Source organism: Sapajus apella, unplaced genomic scaffold, assembly GCF_009761245.1.
Source record: "Sapajus apella isolate SASKATOON/1434 unplaced genomic scaffold, GSC_monkey_1.0 scaffold21, whole genome shotgun sequence".
Classification (NCBI taxonomy): domain Eukaryota; kingdom Metazoa; phylum Chordata; class Mammalia; order Primates; family Cebidae; genus Sapajus; species Sapajus apella.
In genome coordinates this window covers 1,733,123-1,756,899 of record NW_022436961.1, presented here as the reverse complement: position 1 = coordinate 1,756,899, position 23,777 = coordinate 1,733,123, and the positions used below count along the sequence as shown (strand labels likewise).

General features: G+C 50.4%; 1 protein-coding gene and 1 non-coding gene across 6 annotated transcripts in view; one reads left to right on the top strand and one right to left on the bottom strand.

The window, feature by feature from the left end:
* Positions 1 to 23,777, top strand: part of IKBKB (inhibitor of nuclear factor kappa B kinase subunit beta) — a 61,953-nt gene that overhangs the window by 5,424 nt on the left and 32,752 nt on the right. For all 5 annotated transcript variants that reach the window (XR_004271925.1, XM_032288080.1, XM_032288077.1 and 2 more), the window contains 3 exons: positions 11,300 to 11,394; positions 12,378 to 12,495; positions 15,757 to 15,826. Coding sequence is in view for 4 of the 5 variants with exons in the window: in XM_032288080.1 (XP_032143971.1) it covers positions 11,300 to 11,394; positions 12,378 to 12,495; positions 15,757 to 15,826 (283 nt within the window). In the remaining variant the exon portion in view is untranslated. The remainder of the gene's footprint in view (positions 1 to 11,299; positions 11,395 to 12,377; positions 12,496 to 15,756; positions 15,827 to 23,777) is intronic.
* On the bottom strand, positions 17,840 to 17,946 carry LOC116558545. Its single transcript, XR_004272052.1, has one exon. It is a non-coding gene; the product is annotated as a U6 spliceosomal RNA (small nuclear RNA).

The window sequence follows — 23,777 nt, the reverse complement described above, 5'->3', positions numbered from 1 at the left end:
GTGTCTGTTTTTATACCAGTATCATTGCTGTTTTGGTTATTATGGCTTTGTATTATATTTTGAATTCACGTGCTATGATGTCTATAGCTTTGTTCTTTTTGCTCATGATTGCTTTGGGTATTTGGGGCCTTCAGTGGTTTCGTATGAATTTTAGGATTTTTTTCTATTCTGTGACAAATATTGTTATTTTGATAGGGATTGCATTGAATCTTATATTGCTTTGGGTAGCATGGCCATTTTAACAATATTCTTCTAATCCATGAATATGAAATTATGACTTTCCAGTTCCTTCCCCTTTCAAAAGTCTTAATTTGTTATTTATTTATTTAGAGACAGGATATCATTCTGTCGCCCAGGCTGGAGTGCAGTGGCATGTTCTCAGCTCACTGCAACCTCTGCCTCCCGGGTTCAAGTGATTCTCCTGCCTCAGCCTCCTGAGTAGCTGGAATTACAGGCACCCGCCACCACGCCCGGCTAATTTTTGTATTTTTAGTAGAGACAGGGTTTCACCATGTTGACCAGGCTGTTCTCAAACTCCTGACCTCAGATGACCTGCCCCTGTTGGCCTCCCAAAGTGTTTTGATTACAGGCCTGAGCCACTCCACCTGGCCTGTTCCTTACTTTTAAAAAGCCGAAAGCCAGCCTCCTCCTTCTGCCGGCTAAACCCCACGCAGTCTGTCTGCACCTGCCTCTCCATCATTCTTCCCCTTGGCTCCTTATGGTTCAGCCACTGAGCCCTGTCTTGGGACAGGCCTCCCTCTCATCCACATTCCTCCAGGACCAGCTCTAGGCCACCTCTGCACACCCGTCTGGGATGGCGTTGTTCCGTGAGAGCTGGTTCTCCCGGTGAGTTCCTCCAGGCCGGCTCCTTTGCTGTCCTTCCCATCTGTGTGTGGAGTAAGTCTCGTCAGGATCCTGCGTTCCTGGTCAGCCAAGGCTGGATCTGGCCTTGAAGCTCCTTAAGTTCTCCTGTAGCAAATGCCTGACGTTGTATATGTGCTAGGTGCCCCAAATCAACCACTCAGTCAGTCCACAAATGTTCATCAAATGTCTGTTATGGGTACAGTGGTGATTAAAGCAGACCTCTTTGGAGAAGGGAAAGAGCCATTCGTCAACTAGTTAGAAATGTAAGCTCCTAAGTGTGATAAGTGCAAGTTGGGAGAGGGACCCAGTGCACTGGGAACTTCTGTTGGGAGTGGGATCATCGGAGTCAAAGGAGGTTCCCCAAGGAAGTGGCGCTTAAACTGAGGTCCTAATAGAAGTCTGCTGGGCAGAGAGGGTAGAAGGAGAGTTCCAGGCAGAGGGAGAGGCTGCTGAGGGGCCCCTGTGGAGGGCAGGTTTGGTGACTGGGCAGGTCAGATGGCCAGCGTGGCTGGAAGGGAGGACAGGGCACAAATGTCTGGGTGTCCGAGGTGGATGGTACGAGTCAGATCCTGTGGTGTTTTCTGGACAGTTTCAGCCGAGGAGGTTTTGCTTTGATAGAGGAGCTGTGGAACGATATTAGAGGGAGGCACTGTGCCCATAGGGACAGATTGGGACAGCCCAGGCAGTGGGTGGCGTGCTGGGAAAAACCAGCTCTCGGAAGCAATGCCCTGATCCATAGTGGGCAGCAGTTCCCATGGAGTAGCTACTCCCACCAGGGCTGACTTAAAGCCACCAGCAGTTTAACAGCCCGCTCCAGCCAGATTCCTGAATAGTTAACAACCAGCTCTCAGGAGCTGCTACTGGGGTGCTGCGGCACTGCTCCAGTGATGCGGGCAGACCAGGTCAGATGGTTTTGGAGTCATCCAGGTGAGAGATGGGGAAAGGTAAGCAGACTTAAGAGATATTTATGTCAGGTACAGTGGCTCACGCCTGTAATCCCAGCACTTTGGGAGGCTGAGGCGGGTGGATCACCTGAGGCCAGGTGTTCAAGACCAGCCTGACCAATGCGGAGAAACCCCATCTCTACTAAAGATACAAAATTAGCCGGACATGGTGGTGCATGCCTGTAATCCCAGCTACTCAGGAGGCTGAGGCAGAAGAATTGTTTGAATCCGGGAGGTAGAGGTTGCAGTGAGTCGAGATCACACCATTGCATTCCAACCTGGGCAACAAGAGTGAAACTCTGTCTCAAAAAAAAAAGAGATTTAAGGGGTGGAATTTACAGGACTTAGTGGTGGAGTAGAGGTGGACGGGAGCAGGAGGAGTGGAGCGCCTGCAGGTCCTCAGTGGAGGCCCTTAAGCCCGACCCAGGCCAGGGAGCTCCCCACCTTCCTCCCGGGTTCTCCTTAAGTTTGGGAACTCTCTAGGGCTGCTTTGGGTGCTGAGGAGAGGTCTTTGATCATTGTCCAAGTTTGGAAGATGAGCATGTGTGTTCTCTGTTGGGGACCCCCCTGTTCACAGCCTCTTGAAAGAAGCAGCTGGGCTCTGGTGGTGTTGGTTAACTCTCATGGTTTTACTCCACGTGGCAACAGTGCACACTTTCCTAACACTCCTCGCACTGTATCTCGTCTGCAGAAGAGGGAGTGTTTTAGTTATCACAATAGAAATTATATGAAAAAGCCCCTAAGCATTGGTATCCTCAGTCAGAGAAGTGGCCTGATAATCAGGGGCATCATTTACTGAGAAGAAGCTACTATGCGCCAGCACCAGGCTAGGTATTTACGTGCCTTCTGTCCAGTCCTGACAACTCCGAAAGGAAGTACTGTTGTCTTTGTTCCCATTTTATAGCTGAGGAGACTGAAGCACAGTCCCTGTGACTCACTCATAGAGGCTGAGCTTGCAAGCAAAGAGGCTAGGATTGAAACCTGTGTCTCTCTCGAACTCAGCCTCATGCTTTTTCCATTATGCCTGTGGCCCTCTGTGGTGGGGACTCAGGGTGGGACCTCGGTGTTCCATAGGCTCTCCCCGTTCCCCACAGTCTAAACCTTTTTGAAGGAGGAAGGGGAAAACACTTCTTTGTTGGTTTTTTGTTGTTGTTTTTTTGAGACAGGGTCTCCCTCTGTCACCTAGACTGGAGTGCAGTGGCTCGATCAGGGCCCACTGCAGCCCTGAACTCCCAGGATCAAGGAGTCCTCCCACTTCAGCCTTCTGTGTAGCTAGGACTGCAGGCATGAGACACCACGCCTGGCTAATTTTTTATTTTTGTAGAGATGAGGTCTCTCTGTGTTGCCCAGGCTGGTCTTGGACTCCTGGGCTCAAGCAATCCTTCTGTCTTGGCCTTCCAAATTGCTGGGATTACAGGCATGAACCACTGCACTTGGTTGGAAAATGCTTCTTTGGAGGACAAAACACTGCAAGTCGTCCTTGTTAAACAGAGAACCCCACGTTGAATGTTTTCCGGGGAGGGCGGCCAGTTAACAAGTGAGCCCCCCACCTGCTTCCCCTGTTCCTGTGGTTCTCCTGCTATGCGTGGGCCTCACCATTCCGCACTCTGTCAGGACTCCCTAAGACCTCCAGCCCAGGGGTCAGCACAAGCCACTTCCCAGTATGGGTTAGATAGGCTGATATTTTCAATGAGACCTTTGTTCAATACAAAGGAAGAAGAGAAAGAGATAACGAGTCCCCCACCCGGCAGCATGTTTTCGGAGGGGAGCAAACACGAGACTTAGGCATAGACCTGGGTTCAGATCCTGGCTCTGTCAGCATCTTGGCTGTGGGCCCCCACTTCTCACATGGATTATGGGGATTCTCAGGTATCAGTCGCCTCAGTGCTGGGTCCCCAACATGGCTGGGCAGGATGTGGGTTAGCTGCCTTCTGGAAGCGACCCAGGGTACCTTGAGATACCGTCATGTTCTTTGTTCACTTGGCTGTGAGGGGGACCAGGAAGCACTGCCTGGAACCCTGCGGGATGCTCGTGGGGGTGGAGGAGGCAGTGTATGTGCTGGCTATTAGAAGGCAGAGTATTAACGATCCCTTCTATGAAGCAGCATGGATCTGTATTCGACCCTTCACGGAACAAGACGAATCTCACCCCAGCCTATATGTGTCTTTCGAAGCCTTAAAGCCTCTGCTCTGTTCAGTCACTTCTCTAGGGATTTATAGAGTCTGGGCCTGAGCTCCATCAGGGATACCAGGAAAAAAGGGGCCCTGCCCTTTGTGTGCTTACTCTCTGATCATAGTGATCCAGGGACATTCGGGAACGCATTCAATGAGTCTAAATCCAAGCACCAAAGTGTGTGCTAACAGTGGCTACCGTTTCTCCAGGGCATCCTGTGGCAGCCGAGCTGGGTTCCCTGTCTGCACGATCTCTCCTGAATGCTGGGGAAGGGAGCCTTCTTGGGGTAAATGGAACTTGAGCAGGATCTGGAAAGGAGATAGACTTTCGAGCACCTGGCAGGAAGACAGAAGGCAACTCGAGTGGGCAGAGCAGCATCTCCACGGGGCGAGAAAAGGAAGTGGGGCTGCAGTCGTTTATTCCTGGCTCCCTGCAGACAGATCCACATTTCCTTTTAGCTGACTTCCCTGGAGCAGGTGGAGCCATCCCCATCTTATGGATAAGGACGCAGAGGCTTATACCATGGGGTCCTGTCGCACCTTTACCAGGCAGTGGGGGAGGGAGTTACACCTGACCTGCTTGCCTCCTGAGCCTGAGCACCTGGCTCCTGTGGCTGAGGCGGGAGGCCACTGTGCCCCTGGGGGTCTATACTGTAGGGAGTAGGGTGAAGAAGTCATGTCCCTCTTAGCATAAACCAGGCGATGCTGGAGCACAGGGTGTGTTCAGTCACCTGCTGAGTTGGGTGAAACTGCAGCCCGACCCCAACCTTTTGGCTCCCAGGACTGGGTCCTGCTGCCCAGTCTCTCTGGTCCCAGCCTTGCGCGTCCTTTCTGAAGCACTCTTCTCAGGGGGTGGGTTCTGAGAAGGAGGAGGAGGTTGTTACTAATTGCCCCGTGTCCACAGTGGCCTGGATGGACACTTGCCATGATAATGGGACCCTGGGTTTTCTGCGCTAAGGATCTAAATGTGGCTCTTGGCCTCTGTGCGTTTCCCCTGAGTCATTGAAAGAGCCGAACTTCAGGAAGCTGGGCCAGCCCCTTTTGTTTCTCCTGTGACTGGTTTTCAGCTCGCCTCTGCCAGGCACCTTTTGATCTGAGGATGTGTTCCCCCTCTGCCGCCTTTTTTTTTTTTTTTTTTTTTGAGATGGAGTCTCACTTTGTCGCCAGGCTGGAGTGCAATGACCCAATCTCGGCTCATTGCAACCTCTGACTAGCCTCCCGAGTAGCTGGGACTACAGGCACATGCCACCACACCCAGCTAATTTTTGTATTTTTAGTAGAGACGGGGTTTCACCATGTTGGCCAGGATGGTCTCGATCTCCTGACCTTGTGATCCACCTGCCTCAGCTCCCAAAGTTCTGGGATTACAGATGTGAGCCACTGCGCCCGGTCCCCTCTGCCTTTTTTACACCTTGTAACACACATGCTTATACACAAGTTTTATGTTTTCATGCATCAAAGGCAAGGAACTGCAAATTCTGAGGACCTTCATAATCATTACATTCAATGTGGACATACAGGAGACCCTTTCTCCCTTTTCTCAAAATACAGATCAGTTTGTTGTTGTTTTTTGTTTGTTTTTTGAGACAGGGTCTCACTCCAGTAGCCCAGGCTGGAGTACAGCAGCACAATCACAGCTTAACTGCAGCTCAGCGCAGGTCTGGCTCTATTGCCCAGCCTTGGCCTCCCAGGCTCAGGCGATTCTCCCACCTCTGCCTCCCAAGTAGCTGGGACTACAGGCTTGCACTATCATGCCTGGTTAGTTTTTAAAAATATTTTTAGTAGAGACAGAGTCTTGCCATGTTACCCAGACTAGTCTCAAACTCCCGGGCTCTAGTGATCTACCTGCCTTGGCCTCCCAAAGTGCTGGGATTATAGGTGTGAGCCACTGTGCCTGGCTACAAAGCAGTTTTAAGTTTTGTCGCCAACAAGGAGTTCACGTACTAGAAGTTGGATATTGAGATGGCTCAGGCCCAGTCTGGGTTTCCACAGAACTGAGCTAAGACTCATTAGATTCCATGCAAAATAAAGTAAGCCATCTTTGTTACTTTACATCTGCTTGAGTTCCACTGCTAGTGCAGAACAAACTACCCAGAGTTTCATATCCAGTGTTTGTAGCCTGTTTCTGGGCTGTTTTAATTGAATTTTGCTTTCTAGAGCAGGTTTTTTAGTAACAAAGTCATTCTGTTTGTATTTCTGTTTCAAATAAAACATTACTCATGGAAAAACTGGGAATATTTCAGAATACTTCAGAGGCAGATGAGAGCCACTGTGTTATGAAAAGTTTAAGTATGTCTGTATCTAGAGCAGACCTTCCTAGGCCCAGGAATTCAGGATTTCTTGTCAACTCTAGGGCGAAGCTGAGCTGTCTGTGAGTAGAAAGTTAGTTTTGGTTTCTATGCCGTTATTTCAAGACTTGTTCAGTGTTCACATTGCTGAGTTCAGTTTTTTAAGTTTGTGTTTGCATATTTAAGGCCAGTATCAAATCTTCAGTCTTCAGTGTCAAAATCTCCTCCTGATTTTGGGTTGGGCCAAGTGGCAGCTGTATTTAGGTCCAATGTTTATGTTGGGCAAAAGACTGCAATTATCCAATTTGTAGCTAGACAGATTACCTAAATCACTTAATAAACTAAGTCATGTAATCTACCTTTTGGATCTGATTATCTGTCCTGTTTTATATGTGATAGGTAGAATAATCCCCTCCAACGCTGCCAAGAAATCTGCGTCGTAATCCATGAACCTATGACCAGGTGGGGCAGCGTGGCAAAGGGAAATTAAGATTGCAGATGAAATTAAGTTTTCTAATCAGCTGCCCTTAGATGGAAGATTGGCCTGGCTTCCCAGGGGCCCCAGTGTAATCCCAAGGGTTCTTAAACGTGGGAGAGGGAGGCAGCAGAGCCAGTGTCAGCCATGCATGTGACCACAATGCAGTGGGCCATGGCTGATGCCAGGATGGGCTAAGGGGCCGTGAGCTGAAGAAAGTGGTTCTTCTAGAGATGGAAAAGGAAAAGCAGGGAAACAGACTCTCCCTGGAGCCTCTGGAAGGAGCACAGCCCCACCAACATCTTAGCCCAGGGAGGCCCACGTCAGACTTCAGCAGATAGAACTGCAAGGAAATAAAGTGTGTTATTTTAAGCCACCAAGTTTGTGATAATGTGTTACGGGAGCCATAAAATGAGTGCACTCTTCTGCGTACTGAAGTTAAGTTGCTGCAGATTTTTCAGTATCTTGGCTTAAAGTCTCAGTCATTCTGAGGTAACGAAGCATGAGTTACAGTCTCTTCGGCTAAACCACTGCTTGGAATACTGTCCACGGAAATGCTGCAGGGTGGACCGAGGTGGACAGATGCTCTTGGCAACGGCACCCCACACTGCAATGGGGCCATCGGTCTCTGTGGAACCCTGCGCTCCCCACGTCTGAGCTCTGCTGCAAACTCCATCTAACTGGAGGCAAGTGTCTGTAGCAGTCTCAGTCCACTCAGTGCCGCTGTCACTGAGTAGCCGAGAATGGGTGATTTAGAATGATTTATTTCTCACTGTCCTAGAGGCTAGGAAGTCCAAGATCAAGGCATCATCATAGGGTGAAGGCAAAAGGGCAAGAGACAAAAGGAGCCAAACTCGTCTTTTTATAACCATCAGTCCCACCTACGGGTGCAGAGCCATCGTGGCCGAATCGCCTCTTAATACTGAGGTGATACTGCTACAACAGGAACTGGCTTTCAGTGAATTCTGGAGAACTGTGGACACTTAAACCATAGCAGATATTGTCAGGCAGAGCTGCTGTGGACGAAGCTACCACAGAACTGGGCAAAAATTGTCCGAGTCTGAGCACTGTGGGGAAGTGAAACCTGAAACTAAGTTCATGTCAGCCTGAGAACAGACCAGGAATCGAGAGGTACAGGGAGGTGTAACATGATCTGCACATCAATTAAAGAAATGTTATTTCTTTTTTTTTTTTTTTTGAGACAGATCTCACTTGTTGCCCAGGCTGAAGTGCAATGGTGTGATCTCAGCTCACTGCAACTTCGGCCTCCCGGGTTCAAGCAATTCTCCTGCCTCAGCCTCCCAAGTAGCTGGGATTACAGTCACCCACCACCGCACCCAGTTAGTTTTTGTATTTTTAGTAGCGATGGGGGTCTCACCACGTTGGCCAGGCTGGTCTCAAACTCCTGACCTCAGATGATCCACCTGCGTCAGCCTCCCAAAGTTCTGGGATAACAGGCATGAGGCACCGTGCCTGGCCAGAAATGTTATTCTTTTGCCACATTCTCTAATTCTTGAAAAGCTTGAGGTGGACTTCTGTCCACCGTGACTTGTGCCACTGTCGTAATCAGTTTAATAGCAACAAAGTGGCCAGGTGCAGGAGCTTGTACCTGTAATCCCAGTGCTTAGGGAGGCTGAGGTAGGAGGATGACTTGAGGCCAGGAGTTTGAGACCAGCCTGGGCAACATAGTGAGACTCTGTCTCTACAAAAATAAAATAAACATTAAAAACGTAGCTGGACACAATGACACATACTTGTAATCCCAGCTACTTGAAGCTGAGGTGGGAGGATCGCTTAAGCCCAGGAGCTCGAGGCAGCAGATAGATATGATCACTCCACTGCACTGCAGCCTGGGCAATAGAGTGAGACCCTATCTCTACAAACAAAAAATAGCAACAGGGTTTACAATTGTTGAAAGAAGTCAGTTCTTCAGAGGATGCCTCAGAATCTAGGCCAAAGATCAGGGTTCTAATAGGCAAAGAGAGAATGAGAAGGACACTTAGGGCAGAACCTGGGTGCCCATGCCTACTGCTGCAGACTGGACTGAGGGGTCTGCGGTAGTCACAGACGTAAGCTTGTGGCTGCAGCATGGGTGGACCTTGGAAACAGTGCTCAGGGAAAGAAGCCTGTCACAAAAGGCCACATGATGTATGATTCCATTTATAGGAAACATCCAGGACACGGTAATCCATAGAGATGGAAAGAGATGGGTGGCTGCTTAGGACTGGAGGGGTCGGGGGAGTGGGAAGCGACTGCTGACGGGTGTGGGGTTTCTTTGTGGGATGGTGAACATGTTCTAAAGTGCATCATGGTTTTGGTCTCACAACTTTTGAGTATATCATAAACCATTGAATGGATGAATTGTATGGTGCACGAATTATTCTCAGTAGAGCTGTTAAAAAAACAAAGCAGGCATGCAAGGCCACTGTCTGATGGAAAGCTTAGCCAAAGTGGTATTGGGCTTTGCTGAGAGCAGCTTCCCAGAGTATTGTAGAGGCGTTGGCGGTACCTGCCGGTACCTGCTTTCTGGCATGGAGTCTACCGTTCCGTTTCTACCTTTTTTCTGAAGCTTTTGGTTCTTGGTGTCAGTGTTAGGGATTGGTTCATTGGTCAGTGACTCAGTGGCCTTACTAAACAGCTTCTGGTGTGTGTGGAGCTGTCCATTTTTCCTTTGCTTGCTAGGAAGGTCCCTATTCCTGCAGGGATCCTGGCCAGTTTGGTAACCGGAAGACTGAGGTGGCTCCACTGCTGTGGGAACAGCCACAGCGGGAGGCCTTGCTGTAGTTCTCTGTGGGTCCTTTTTTTTTTTCTTTTGAAACAGAGGCTTACTCTGTTGCCCAGATCTCCTGCCACCTCTACCTCCTGGACTTAAGCAATCCTCCTACCTCAGCCTCTTGTTGGGATGTTGGTACAGGTCAGCTCATTTAGTGGTGGCAGGATCGCCTCTCAGCCCGGGGCTCCAGGAGCTGTAGCCAGGGCAGCTGCCCCTCAGTCATCTTGGAAACCCCCACAGCTAAAAGAGGTAACATTGGCGCAGTGGTAACTCCCTGGCAGCGGCTGGAGTGCCCGAGGCCAGAGCCGCTCTCCCTGCTGCCCGTGCCACAGCCTCAGGGCCTGCCCCTCTCCAGCGTCCCCACTCATGCACCAGGGAGAAGAGGGGAGGCTGCCAGGAGCCAGTGGCTCAGCTTATGATTCAGCAGGTGGAGGAGCCACCACTGAGGATGCTGCTGGTCACCTGGGTAGAGGTTAAAGCCCATGAAGATGGACAGGTCTGTAATTTAACAAAGAAAAGAGAAAACAGCTCGTTATTCTGCAGAAAGTGACACTTTGGCGTGTGCACTGAAGTAATTAGCTGTAATAGGAGTATAGCGGAGGGCGAGACCCTGTTGAGCTGGGCAGACCATGGTGCCTATGCACCTGTGCTGGTGAGTGTAGAGGAGCAGGGCTGACCGTTGGGACGGGTGGTGCCGTGTGGCTGCAGTGTCTTGGGAGAGTGGCTGGAAAGGAAGGTGGGAGCCGATCTCTGCAGGATTTTAAACAGGAGTGCTCAGGTGACCTGGGTTCCCTGCTGTGTGGGGTTTACTAACACCTGCTAGGGGCTTGTTTTCATGACAGCCCTGACAGGTGGTTATCAATATTCCCGTTTTACAGATGAAAAATTGAGTCAGATCAAGTGGTTTGACTCAGTTGGTCTATGTGACCCCACCCAAGGTCACATAGCTAGTGAATGGCATAGTTGGAATTTGAACCAGCTGGTGTTTCATCTCCTATATTATGCTTGCATTCTCTCTGAAGAGGCAAAACTCTCCCGTGAAACAAGGAAGACACTCAATGTGGCATTCACTATTAGCCTAAACCACATCCAAGTGCCATTTTTATAGGTCATCATGGTCAATTATAAGCAGTGTCCCAGCAATAGCTGAGGTTTGGACAAAGAAACCTCTCCAGGCAGGAATGGGCAGCAGAGGTTTCATGGCAGAGCTAGGAATGAAGCAGAGCCTTGAAGGCTCTGTAGACTCTAGATGGATAGAAATGAGGTAGGCAAGTCTGGACCCCGTGGCTCACGTCTGTAATCCCAGCACTTGGAGAGGCCGAGGTGGGCAGATCCCTTGAGGTCAGGAGTTCAAGACCAGCCTCACCAACATGGTGAAACCCCATCTCCACTAAAAACACAAAAATTTGCCAGGCATGGTTGCACATGCCTGTAGTCCCAGGTACTTAGGAGGCTGAGGCAGGAGACTCACTTGAAACCGGGAGGTGGAGGTTTCAGTGAGCTAAGATTGTGCCAATGCAGAGTGAGACTCCATCTCAAAAAACAAAACAAAACAAAACAAAACAAAATGAGGCTGGAGAGGCTGGGTGAGAGGTGGGGTGGTGAGGAGATAGCCCGAAGAACAGTTGCCACGGGGCTGTCCATAAGGGGTGCACATGTGGCCCAGGGGTACCAGGAGGTGATTGTAGGTGACAGCTGGGTCCTGGAGACCCCTCCTTTGCAGCGGACAGGTGGGATTTGGCCTGCAGCTCACTGTTCTGATCCCCACCATGCTGTTTCTGTAGGAAACAGGTGAGCAGATCGCTATCAAGCAGTGCCGGCAGGAGCTCAGCCCGCGGAACCGAGACCGGTGGTGCCTGGAGATCCAGATCATGAGAAGGTGAGGCCTGGCGTGCAGGGACCCGAGGGAAACCTGGAGCACCAGCCCCCACTGCATCTGAAAGGAGAGCCATAAATCTCAGCCCCTCCATCAGGATGCCAGCCTGGCAGTCTCCGCAGCGACTCTGCTGCTTCTAAAGACGCTAGAGGAGGAGCAGCTAAGTCCACACGGGGCCTCGTCAAGGGCTTTTTATCAATTTCGTAATATTAAATAATTTAAACAATTTAATAAGTTATCATGGTGACTTTTCCTTTGTCAGCAAAAAAGCGTTCTTTCCTCCTATATTTCCAATTTCAAGGTAGTACGTGACCGTTCTCTGCTGTCATGCTGCTGCTGACATTTATTCCTCCAGTATGGAGACCAGGCTTCCGTCTGCCTGGTGGCTGCTGTCCTCCTAGCTAGTGAGGCATTAGGTGGGCTCCAAAAGAGCTAGCGAGGACACCACGCAGGGGCTCCTCTGCCAGCCTCTTAAAAAGAGGAGGTGCCATTTGGTTACATCATGGTTGCATTTGGTTACATGAGTTCCTTCTTAGACCCCTTTCTGCATGTCCACCTGGGGGTGATGTGTGTGCGTGAATCAACCTGCCGAGAAGTAAACAGAGAAAAGAAAAAAAATACGAAAACAAAAATCAGGCACCACGTTGTTTGCCCGCTAGCGTGTGTGACACGTCCTCCCCATGTGGAGGGCATGAGATTGGAAGACCCTCGTAGGAGCAGTTTGGCAGCACGATGAGGACTTGGGATGTGGCAGGCACGAGAAACCCAAGTCACATGCAGCGTGCCCTCGGGGTCTGAGTTCTGGTGCTGTGGGTGGGGCTGGGCCAGCTCCACTGACCCAGGCACTGCAGTTGGCCGCCCATCCTGGGCCCCGTCTTCCTCTGTTTGGAAGCCCTGGGTTATCCTGGGCCTTTGTTGCTGAGAGCTGGTGGGGGTGGCAGGGATGGGTCTGGGCAGGAGCTCTCATTGGTTTTCCTCCTTCCTAGGCTGAGCCACCCCAATGTGGTGGCTGCTCGGGATGTCCCTGAGGGGATGCAGAACTTGGCGCCTAATGACCTGCCCCTGCTGGCCATGGAGTATTGCCAAGGAGGAGATCTCCGGAAGGTGAGGCTCCTGCAGCCACCAGGTGCACAGCCTGTCCAGGCAGGTGGGACACCAGGAAGGGGTACGGGGAGACCTTTCACTGCTGTCATCATCAGGAAGCTTGGGGAGCCCCAGTGACTCCAGCAGGACTGCTTTGCCTTTCAGATCCCCTGTTCCCTGCCCACCTGGGGCTGCTGTGTGTGTGAGTCAGAGGCACTTCCGAGAATGCCAGGGAAGGGGGAAGGGCGTGCTGCATACTCTGCTGGGATTACTCCAATGACGAGGAAACTCATCACAGGTCTGGGCGTGGGGAAGGCTGGGCGAGTTCCAAAACAAATGCTTCCTCCCTGGACACATTACGGCCACTTCAAGCCTTTGGTGCTAGCACCATTGCTGTCCTTATTAGGAGGGATTTTATTCCAGAGATAGGACAGCACCGCACATGGTGGTGGGGAGTGTAGCAGGGAGGGAGCAGGCTTTGCGATCAGGGAGCTGGGCCAGGGCTGCAGACCCAGCCCACCCATCCGACCCACCTGACCCACCTGGACTCATCTGTGGGGCTCTGCTCTCCGCCTTCTCACCACACCACCTCTTCATGGCAGCCCCTCCTGGCCCCGGGAGCAGTTCTGGGTACCCTCCTTTCCATTGTTCTCAATGGCAGAACACAGCCTGCTAGTTCATGTTACCTCATTCGATTTCCAACAGCTCACACATGGGTGCACAGTATGGTTCCTACATCACAGGTGGGTGTCGTGACCCGGAGAGGTTGGGCCTCACATAGCTTTAGCAGCAGAGCCTGGGTCCCAGCCCAAAGGGGCCCAACCTCAGGCCACCTCTCCGTCTGTGAGACTGAATAAGACCATATAACATAAAAACTGCAAGCTATGAGCAAAATAAGTTTTTTGTTTGTTTTTGAGATAGAGCCTCGCTGTGACACTCAGGCTGGAGTGCAGTGGCATGATCTCGGCTCACTGCAACCTTCGCTTCCTGGGTTCAAGCGATTCTCCTGCCTCAGCCTCCCGAGTAGCTGGGATTACAGGCGTGCACCACCATGCCTGGCTAATTTTTGTATTTTTAGTAGAGACAGGGTTTCACCACATTGGCGAGGCTGGTCTCGAGCTCCTGACCTCAAGTGATAGCCCACCTCAGCCTCCCAAAATGCTGGGATTACAGGCGTGAGCCACCGTGCTTGGCCAAAACAATTTTTATTTTAATTGAAAAAGAGGTCGGTTGCTCTGCGAGTGCAGCCCCCTGCACCTCTCCTCTCCTCTGGAAGCGTCACAAGAGTGGGGGCGGGAGCCCAGGCATTTAATCCCTTTCAGTGGCCGTTCCCAGTCACATGTCAGGCGCTGTTCTCACTGTTCCTCCAGGCCCTTGTGCCTCTTTAAATAAACAAGAACTTTTCACTTTGGGAGGCTGAGACCGGAGAATAGCTTGAGGCCAGGAGTTTGAGACTGGCCTGGGCAACATACGAGGCCTTGTCTCTTCAAAAACTAAAAAATGAAAAATTAGTCAGGTGTGGTGGCGTGCACTTGTAGTCCCCACTACTTGGGAGGGTGGGGTAGGAGGATGGCTTGAGCCAAGGAGGTTGAGGCTACCGTGAGCTATGATTGTGCCACTGCATGCCAGCCTGGGTAACAGAGCAAGACACAGTCTCAAGAAAAAGATAATCCTGTTTCAAAAGAAAGAGATAAATAAAAGGAAATTTTCCATGGGGCTTGGCCTGCCGGAGTGGCTGTCCCTGGAGATGGGCACATCCTGGGAGTGGCACTCACAGCAGGATATGAACACAGCTCTTGGCATGACCCACAATGAGAGACGGGGAACTCGGCAGCACTTTGATTTTCCTCTTTATTTTGCTAACCTTTGACAGTCACCCATTACTAACTGCAGCTGTGTAGAGATAAAGCCATGTTGTAGTGGAGCGGAGAGTTCACAGAGGGCAGCCTGGAAGTAGGTGGGATGTGGCCAGATGACAGAGGGCTCTGAAGTGAGGCAGAGGCTTTTTGACTTGGTCTTTTAGGCGGCAAAGAGCCAACGAGCCAGGGAAGAAGAGATGGAAAGTTTAACATGACCGACCTGGCGTGGTTGCAGGACGATTGAGGGGATGACAGGAAGGCCTCGAATCCTAAGGGACCCTGTCCTTGTGTCACCCAGTGGGGCTGGGGGAGGACACTGTTGTCCGGGGCTCTTGCTATCTGTTGTTTCCTTCGTTCCCTCTAAAAAGTTCAAAATCTGCATTCCACCCATGGGCACAGAGAGGCAGGCTTGGCCAGCACATAGGCACATGTAAGAGTTGATATTAAAAGTCTGTATGCCAGGTGCGTAGACAGACTTGAGTGTTTATGAATATGATGTGAATTCCTGCCTGTGAGGCTCAGCTGGCAAGCTCCTCTCTTTCCGCCTCTGAGGCCAGCTCCAACAGCACAGGGACAGCTGAGGGGCCTGGAAGGCAGGGGGTTGAGGGCTTGGGCTCAAGCTTCACATTGACCCGTGCCTCCTTCCAGCACTGTCCTCTCACAGCTGTGTGAGCCAACAGGTATCCGACCCTGTAACCTCAGTTTCCTCCTCCAACATGGGGATTCCACCTATGGTGGTTAGTATTAAATGAGGTCACACAGGGAAGGGTTTGCCGAGCTAATCCATGCAGAGCTCCTCCAGCACCAGGCACGTAATAAGTGCTCAGTATTTCCTACTGTTACCATCACCCACGTGGCCAGGAGATAGCAGGTGGTTTCCAGTGATGCCTTCCCAGCCTGGCCTGTCTCTGGGACCTTTAGACACAGAGAATTCCTATTGCCTGTACTTAGACTTCGGCCTGCCTTGTTCAGAACTTCAGCAGCCGGTGAGAATCAAACTTTCCCTGCCACAGAGCCTTTGCTGTGAGGATGTGAGAGCCCGGAGGTGGTCAGGACTGCTTCCTCCTCCTCTCCTTTTCCTCCTCTTCCTCCTCCTCCTCCTCCTCCTCTTCCTCCTTCTCCTTCTTCCTCCTCTTTTCTCCTCCTCCTCCTTCCTCCTCCTCCTCCTTCCTCTTCTTCCTTCTTCTCTTCCTCCTCCTCTTTTCTCCTCCTCCTCCTCCCTCCTCCTCCTCCTTCCTCTTCCTCCTTCTCCTCCTCGGGCCAATCCCTGCTAATCCTGCTACCCTGGCTTCCTCAAAAGCAGGTCCCCCGAAGATCAGGGCCTGGGATCAGTTCTCTGGTCACATTGGCTGATAAGAGACACATGTGGACTTCCCGTGGTTTGTGACTACCAGCTCTGACGCTGTTCTCACTTTCTTGACAGTACCTGAACCAGTTTGAGAACTGCTGTGGCCTGCGGGAAGGCGCCATCCTCACCTTGCTGAGTGACATTGGTAAATCCCAGCCCTGGGAGTCAGGCCGCGTCCTTCGGGGAGAGTGTGGTGCCCCTGTGAGTCCCTGCGGAACACCGCAGGCAGACACTTGGGTCCTTTGGTCTCTGTGGAGGGGGACTGGGAACCCAGGGAGGGGGACCCTGGTGGAGTGGGGAGGTCAACAAGGAGCCAGCCAGCCAGACGCTGCACTCAAATAGGTTTCCCTTCCTTCCTGACTAACTCATCAAGTGAATTATGATGTATAGGGAATAACAGATTTCCTTTCCCATTATGAAGCTCCCCTCCCCACTTTCCTGGAATGGCCAGTGCTGGAATACGCTGTCATTCGAATGAGTTTTGTCCCTTGGCAATGAATTGTTCCACTCCCACGTTGGCAGTTCTTTGCTAGCCAGAGGCGTAGGAAAAACTGTCCTTGTTTAATCCCTTGGGTACTGTTGGTGTCCCCAGATGAAGGCGTCTGTGGCACCCTCTGAGAATGCCAAGCTGGCCATTCATGGGGAAGAGTGACCTCAGCCTGCAGAGGCCAGTGGAACCTCCTAGACCCTGGCACCCACTCAGGAGGGAACTGAGGGGTGGGTGCTGAAGGTCAGCACCTGGCCCAGCCTAGGGAAACAGATGTCACAAGGGAGAGGGACTTGCTCAGGGCTTTTTTGTTTTTTTAGAAAATAATCTCCAAGGTTGTTGGTGCAAGTTGATAGTTGGGTCTAAGGTTTAGAGTTACTGAGAATTTATCTTAGACCAGATTTGGAGAATTGATGCCGTTTTCATCCCTCCCCTACCTCAACCTTTCGGAGCTGTATATATTTTTTCTTTTGTTTGCTCAAGTTTTTTTTGGAATATTCTCAAATATATAGAAAAGTTTAAAGAGTAGTACAGTGAAACTCACATACCCTTCCCCTCGGTTCGCCAGATGTTAACATTCTCCCTCATTTGTAAAGCTGTGTCTAAGCTGGGGCCTGGAAGGGTCCATGGTCCAACACTTTGTCTTGCTAGTGTGGGTCTGGTCTCTTCCTGACTGCTGCTTTGGACAGAGGAGAAGCAAGAAGGAAAGGAAGGGGGAAAGTCAAGCAATGACATACTTAAGGTTAAGATCAAAATAGTCTGACATATAAAATTCCCATCTCACTCTGTGCTATGTCTTCATCCCTGTGGGTAGAGTTCACATAGAGGATAAGTTGACATTACACCAGTTTTATTTGACTCGAATGGGCACCCAGTGCTGGCCCAAAGGGACACCCTGTGCATGGCCTGCATGAGTCTCCTCTGTCTACCTAGAGCATATAATCCATCAGTTAGAAATTCCCCTTGTTTTCTTGACACCCTGACCCAAGGCTCACCCATCCACGTTTTGCTTGGAGGCTTACTTGATTGTATCTTTTATCTCAGTGGCCAGATTCTTTATTTGTTCTCTGTTGAAGGCAGGTTAGCAGGTTGGGGAATATTCTCTTGCTTTTCATGGGCAACTTTTATTTTGTTTCTCTTTGGTTAGGGTTTTTTCAAGTTATTTTTCTTGGATGTTTTTCTCCCAGATATTTTTCTTTCACTCTTTAGACTATTGATGACTTTAGCAGGTAGTTATTAAGAAAGTTTTTTTTTTTTTTTTTTGAGACAGTGTCTCGGCCAGGCTGGAGTGTAGTGGGTGACCTCGGCTCACAGCAACCTCTACCTCCCGGGTCCAAGCGATTCTCCTCCCCCAGCCTCCCAAGTACTGGGTTTACCAGCGCATGCCACCACACCCAGCGAATTGTTGTATTTTTAGCAGAGACAGGGTTTCACCATGTTGGCCAGGATGGTCTCCAATGCTTGACCTCAAGTGATCCCCTACCTCAGCCTTCCAAAGTGTTAGGATTACAGACGTGAGCCACAGCACCTGGCCAAAAGTCTTTAAGTTATTGGCATAAGTGCACGTAACTCTTGGCTTCCTCATGTGGTTGTTTATTCTGCAGGTGCTTCCCTACTGATAGTCACAGAACATCTCTGGTTACATATTCTTTTTTTTGTTGTTGTTTTTTTTTAAATATGGAATGCTATGCGAATTTGTGTGTCATCCTTGCGCAGGGGCCGTGCTAATCTTCTCTGTATCGTTCCAATTTTAGCATATGTGCTGCCAAAGTGAGCACTCTGGTTACACATTCTTTTGGTCTGGGTCCACTTTGAATTCACTTACCATTGACTTGTGTGGTAGTTTTTTTTTTTTTTTTTTTTTTTTTTTTTTTTTTTTTTTGAGACAGAGTCTTGCTCTGTCGCCAGGCACCAGGCTGGAGTGCAGTGGCGCAATGTCGGCCCACTGCAACCACTGCCTCCCAGGTTCAAGCAATTCTCCTGCCTCAGCCTCCCGAGTAGCTGGGACTACAGGCATGTAGTCCACCACGCCAGCTAATTTTTGTATTTTAGTAGAGATGGGGTTTCACCATGTTGGTCAGGATGGTCTCGATCTCTTGACCTCATGATCTGACCATCTCGGCCTCCCAAAGTGCTGGGATTACAGGCATGAGCCACTGCGCCCAGCTTGTGTGGTAGTTTTTATATTATTTTATTTAAATTGCGTGTGTGTATATATTTAAATTACTTGTAAATTAGAATAATGAAAACAGGTGGGTTCTCAAGTGCTTATGTGCTGCAGGTCTCCTATACATAGGCAGATGAATATTAAATTCTGTAGGTTGCTGATTCTCTGTTTTTCCTCTCTGTGACCCTGAGTTGGAAATAATTCAACTTTGAGCTACTAACTAGTACACTACAGGTAAACTTTTTTTTTTTTTTTGAGATGGAGTTTTGCTCTTGTTACCCAGGCTGCAGTGCAATGGCATGATCTTGGCTCACGCGACCTCCACTTCCCAGGTTCAAGCAGTTCTCCTACCTCAGCCTCCTGTGAAACTGGCATTACAGGCATGTGCCACCACACCCGGCTAATTTTTTGTATTTTTAGTAGAAACAGGGTTTCACCATGTTAGCCAGGCTAGTCTCGAACTCCTGGCCTCATGCGATCCGCCTACTTCGGCCTCCCAAAATGCTGGGATTAACAGGCGTGAGCCACCACGCCCAGCCTACTCCGTGCCCAGGTAAACTTCTTAAGGGCATAAACTTCAGTCCCTGCTGTATCTCCAGCATCTAGAACAGCAGTACCTAGTGTATATCAGCTTCTCTATAAATATTTGTCAAATGAGGGCTAGGCAAGGTGGCTCACGCCTGTAATCCCAGCACTTTGGGAGGCCGATGTGAGTGGATCACCTGATGTCAGGAGTTCAAAACCAGCCTGGCCAACATGGTGAAACCCCTGTGTCTACTAAAAATACAGAATTAGCCTGGCGTAGGGCCACATGCCTGTAATCCCAGCTACTCAGGAGGCTGAGGCAAGAGAATCACTTGAACCTTGGAGGAGGAGGTTGCGGTGAGCTGAGATTGCGCCATTGCACTCCAGCCTGGGCAACAAGAGGGAAATTACATCTCAGAAAAAAAAAAATTGTCAAATGAATAAAATAAATCCTAAAGGAAATTAAAATAAGTAAGGACCAATTTTTTTTTTTTTTTTTTTTTTGAGATGGAGTCTCACTCTCTTGCCCAGGCTGGAGTGCAGTGGCACAATTTCAGCTCATTGCAACATCCACCCGGGGCCCAGGTTCAAGCAATTCTCCTGCCTCAGCCTCCTGAGCAGCTGGGATTACAGGTACCTGCCACCTCGCCCAGCTAATTTTTGTATTTTTAGTAGAGACAGGGTTTCAACATCTTGACCAGGCTGGTTTTGAACTCCTGACCTCTTGATCTACCCTACCCACCTTGGCCTCCCAAAGTGCTGGGATTATAGGCATGAGCCACCTTGCCCAGCCCTTTTTTTTTTTTTTTTTTAAACACATCAGATGTCCACACATCATGAACAACTCTAGGTCCCATACTAGCTCCTCTGCTTATTAGCAGTGTGACCGTGGGCACATTACTTAACACCCTTTTATTAGCGGTAAAATGGGAGCCTTGCTCACCTTGTTAGAATTGTTGTGGAATCAAATGAGGAGATATAAATAAAGCTCCAAGCACAATGCTCTGTTCCTGCGGAATGTGCACTCAGCAAGTCTTTAGTTCCTTGCTCATTTCCTTCCCGCTCTGGATTTTGATTTTTGGCCTCCCCTTTTGGAAACGCTCAGTGCCTCCTTTAGGGCATGACCTGAGGCTGGATCCAGGGAACACACGGGTGGGTGCCTTCTGAGAGTCCCATCCTGGAAGCGGCTGGCCTTCCTCAGGCCTGTTTCCATCTCCACCACCTTTTGGGTACAGTGCACTCCTGGTTTTGTGGTTGAGGCTGCTGATGAGCTCATGTTTTACATTCATCCCTGTTTTTGATTTGTGTACTAAATCCATTAAATTTATTTTTGCAAGGATCTGGTAGCTGAGCCAGAGTTCATCTAACATAACTCTTTTGTATTTTGGAACATTTCCTGAGCATATTTTGTTCCAGTTTGTTCCAAGCGCTGGCCCCACATTTCCTTTGTTGGAGTTGCCACTGCTGTTCTCTGCCAGGTTGACTTCAGATAAGTGGCAGAGCCACACCCTTGACCACTGGGTCCGGGTTAATTGCCTGGTCTTCTGGGTTAAACCTGTTGGCTTATAACTCTCTTCTGTGCCACTAACCTCCCAGAGACACCCATTCAGAACAGTGTCAAGATAACAGACATGGATAGGATTTTTCCACTGAACTTTACGTTGCCCAAGAAGATGCTGCAGAGTGCCAGAGAGAAATGAGAAGATGACCAGGTGTGACGACTCACGCCTGGAATCCCAGCACTGTGAGAGGCCGAGGCGGGTGAATCACCTGAGGCCAAGAGTTTGAGACCAGCCTGGCCAACATGATAAAACCCCGTCTCTACTAAAAATACAAAAATTAGCCGGGCATGGGGGCATGCACCTATAGTCCAGCTACTCAGGAGGCTGAGGCATGAGAATCACTTGAACCCTGGAGGCAGAGGTTGCAGTTAGCTGAGATCGTGCCATTGCACTCCAGCCTGGGCAACAGAGCAAGACTCCCATCTCAAAAAAAAAAAAAAAAGAAAGAAATGAGCAGATATCTGTCAAGCACAGAGGTGAGCCCCCTGCATCCTGGCCAGGAGTCGCCCGCCAGACCGTTGCTCCATGCTGATAGGTGACTAGAGACAGGTGTGGAGCAGCTGAAAATGATGTGGACTGCCACATAATGTGTCCCTAAAATAGCTCAAGGAAGTTATATGTGAGTGGACTCTATTTAAATAGTCTTGCTCATTATCCTTTGGAAAACATTGGCGTGCGTTTTCTTTTGTCAACGGAGGTGCAAAATTCTGAGCTCTCAAGATTGTGGGGCAGGCTGCTGCGCTGTCTGCTGCCGTGGGCTGTGGCCCTGTTGGGTAGGCATGGGCCTTATCAGATCTTAGATTGGAATCAGCCCTCCTGGATTCTGCAGGTGGCTGCTCAGTCGGCTGTGGTGAGACCATCCCATGCTCCAAGCCTTCAGGAACCCACCCTCTGTTGCTGTCCGTGCTTCCTTCTATGAGCCCCACCTCTGTTCCTACTGGACCTGCTCCTAGCAGGCGTCCAGGACATCACCATTAAAGAGCAGAGGGTTTCAGAGAAAGCACTTGGCTTTGGGGAAGAGAGCTCCATTCCAGGAATCACACATCGGTCGCTCTGCCTAGTGTTGTGGATCTTCGGACTGGTTCTGTCAGACACATCCGTCTGACCGAAGTGTTGATTATAACAAAAGATGACGACCTGACCCCAGATCGTTTGCACATAAAGCTTGTTGGAAAGCATAGGGAATCAGGTTAATAAACACAGTAACGATGAGAGAGAAGACAGCTGGCCCTCAGTCCTGGCTCCACTTTACAGCTCTAGAGCCTTAGGCGAGGCTCAGCATGTCCTGGCTGTAGCCTCCCCTACTTTAGGATGAGGGGTTTGGGCTTCCAGGTGCTCTCTATGGCCCCGTCTCCCTCTAACAACTCCATGTCATTGTCCAGACCTCTGGCTTTCGGAACGGTGACATCCCCCAGCTGGCGGCCTAACTGCCTCCCACGGGCTCTGTGCCTCATCTCTGCCACCTGCCCGTGCGCTGGCCTGTCCATCCTTCCCTCCCTGCCCCTGTGCCGGCCGCCCGCTGCCCCTCAGCGTTGTTTGCCCAGCCGTTCCTGTGCCCTCTTTGTCACCATATCATTCTCAGAATCTGGAAGTCAACCTTGAACTCATCCTAAAGTCCATATCCATGTCCACCAGGTCTGTCTTCCAGTCACTTCCAATAGAAACCCTGGTCATTTTCCTCAGCCAGGGGTCCCTCCTGCCATCCTCTCTTTTGTGTCATGGTGCCACTTTCTGCCCGCTGTCCTGGACCAAGTGTCTGTGTCCAACCTGGTCTCTCAGAGTCGGCCCCTGCTGCTACTCATAGCCTCCCATTGCAGAGGCTGCAGACCGCTGCTTCCACGGACTCAGTGTCACAGCAAATCCCCGCAGCGACCTCCTCCCTGGCCTCCTTATCCGTGTGTGCTAATCCACCCTTCTGTTTTGGAAGGGCACTTCCATCCATACTCTGCTCTTAGATAAAGGCCCACCCCCTTCACCACGCCTTTCTCTCACCCATGGCAGCCAGCCTGGGCATGACCCATGGGACCCACCCACCAACCTCTGTGTGTGACTCTTGGAACCCACCTGCCAGCCTCTGTGCATGACCCACGGAACCCACCCACCAGCTTCCAGGCGTGACCCTCGGAACCCACACGCCAGCCTCCATCCAGGACTCCAAACCCACCTGTCAGTCCCCTGCTGGCCTCGCATGCGCTGCCTCTTATGGAAGCTGTTCCCACACCTCCCAGAGACCCCGAGCCTGCCCATCCTTCGAGCACAGCTGCAGACCCGCCCTTCCGTGGGGACTACAGCCTGGCCTGGGCTACAGGGATTCTCCTGTGGGTCCTTCTGCTGGTGTCACCTCCTCTGCTCCTTTGATGCTTGGCATTGCCATTACTGCTCTGTGATTTCTGCCTGTGCTTTGGCAGTGAGGGCTGACTTCTGAGTTTGAGGACAGTTGACCAGACTGTCTGTGCAGGAAGTTAGGAAAAGGCTTTGATTCAGTGGCAGATTTCCCACCATGTGCAGTTAGCGGACACTTGATAGAGCCTCATGGCATGAATTATGAAGATGTCACACCTTCCCCTCAGCACCCAGCATTACTGCCTTGGTGCCCCACTGATTGATCGAAGGCTATTTTAGCCAAGTAACCTTTAGCCAGACTAAATCTCTCTCCCATGTCCATAGCTGGCCTTCCAGTCTGTTTCGTTTGGGAAGCCCAGTGACGCTGAAGTGGCTGGCACAGTAGGACCTAGGCAGCGGGTTTTACAGAGGGAACGGACATCCATTGCCCTTCCCACTCACTGGTGACTTGGATTACCAGCTGGCGACGGGCGTCTTTGTACCCATCTAATCTCTCCCTCACCCTTTTGGACCATTTATCTTTCCACTTGTTCTCTGTGGAATGTAGCTCAAACAACAATGTTCCGAAGGGAACTTAGTCATCCTTCTAAACTTGTAATAGGGATTTGTGAGCCCACCCTCATAAAAATGCTTTTTCATTGGAAGTCTAGCTGCTCTTATCTGTTCCCCAGTTTGTGGTTTGTCATCTGAAAAAAAACACATAGGGCTGTGATTTGGAGCTGTGGCTCATCAGTAAGACCCATGGGATTGTCACATTCTTCAGTCATGTGTTTATGCCTTCCTCATGAGCTGGGGAAAGGCTGGGGTGACCACCAGGGCACAGCTCCGGAGGAGGGTGAGAGAAGGAGGCTGTTATCTTCCTGTGGCAAGTCCACCATGTGGACCCACTCTGTGGAAATGCTTTGTGTCGTTTATTTTAGTTTTTGTGTTTTTTCTGGAGGGAGGGTCTTGCTCTGTTACTCAGGCTGGAGTGCAGTGGCACAATCATGGTCGCTGCAGCCTTGAACTCCCA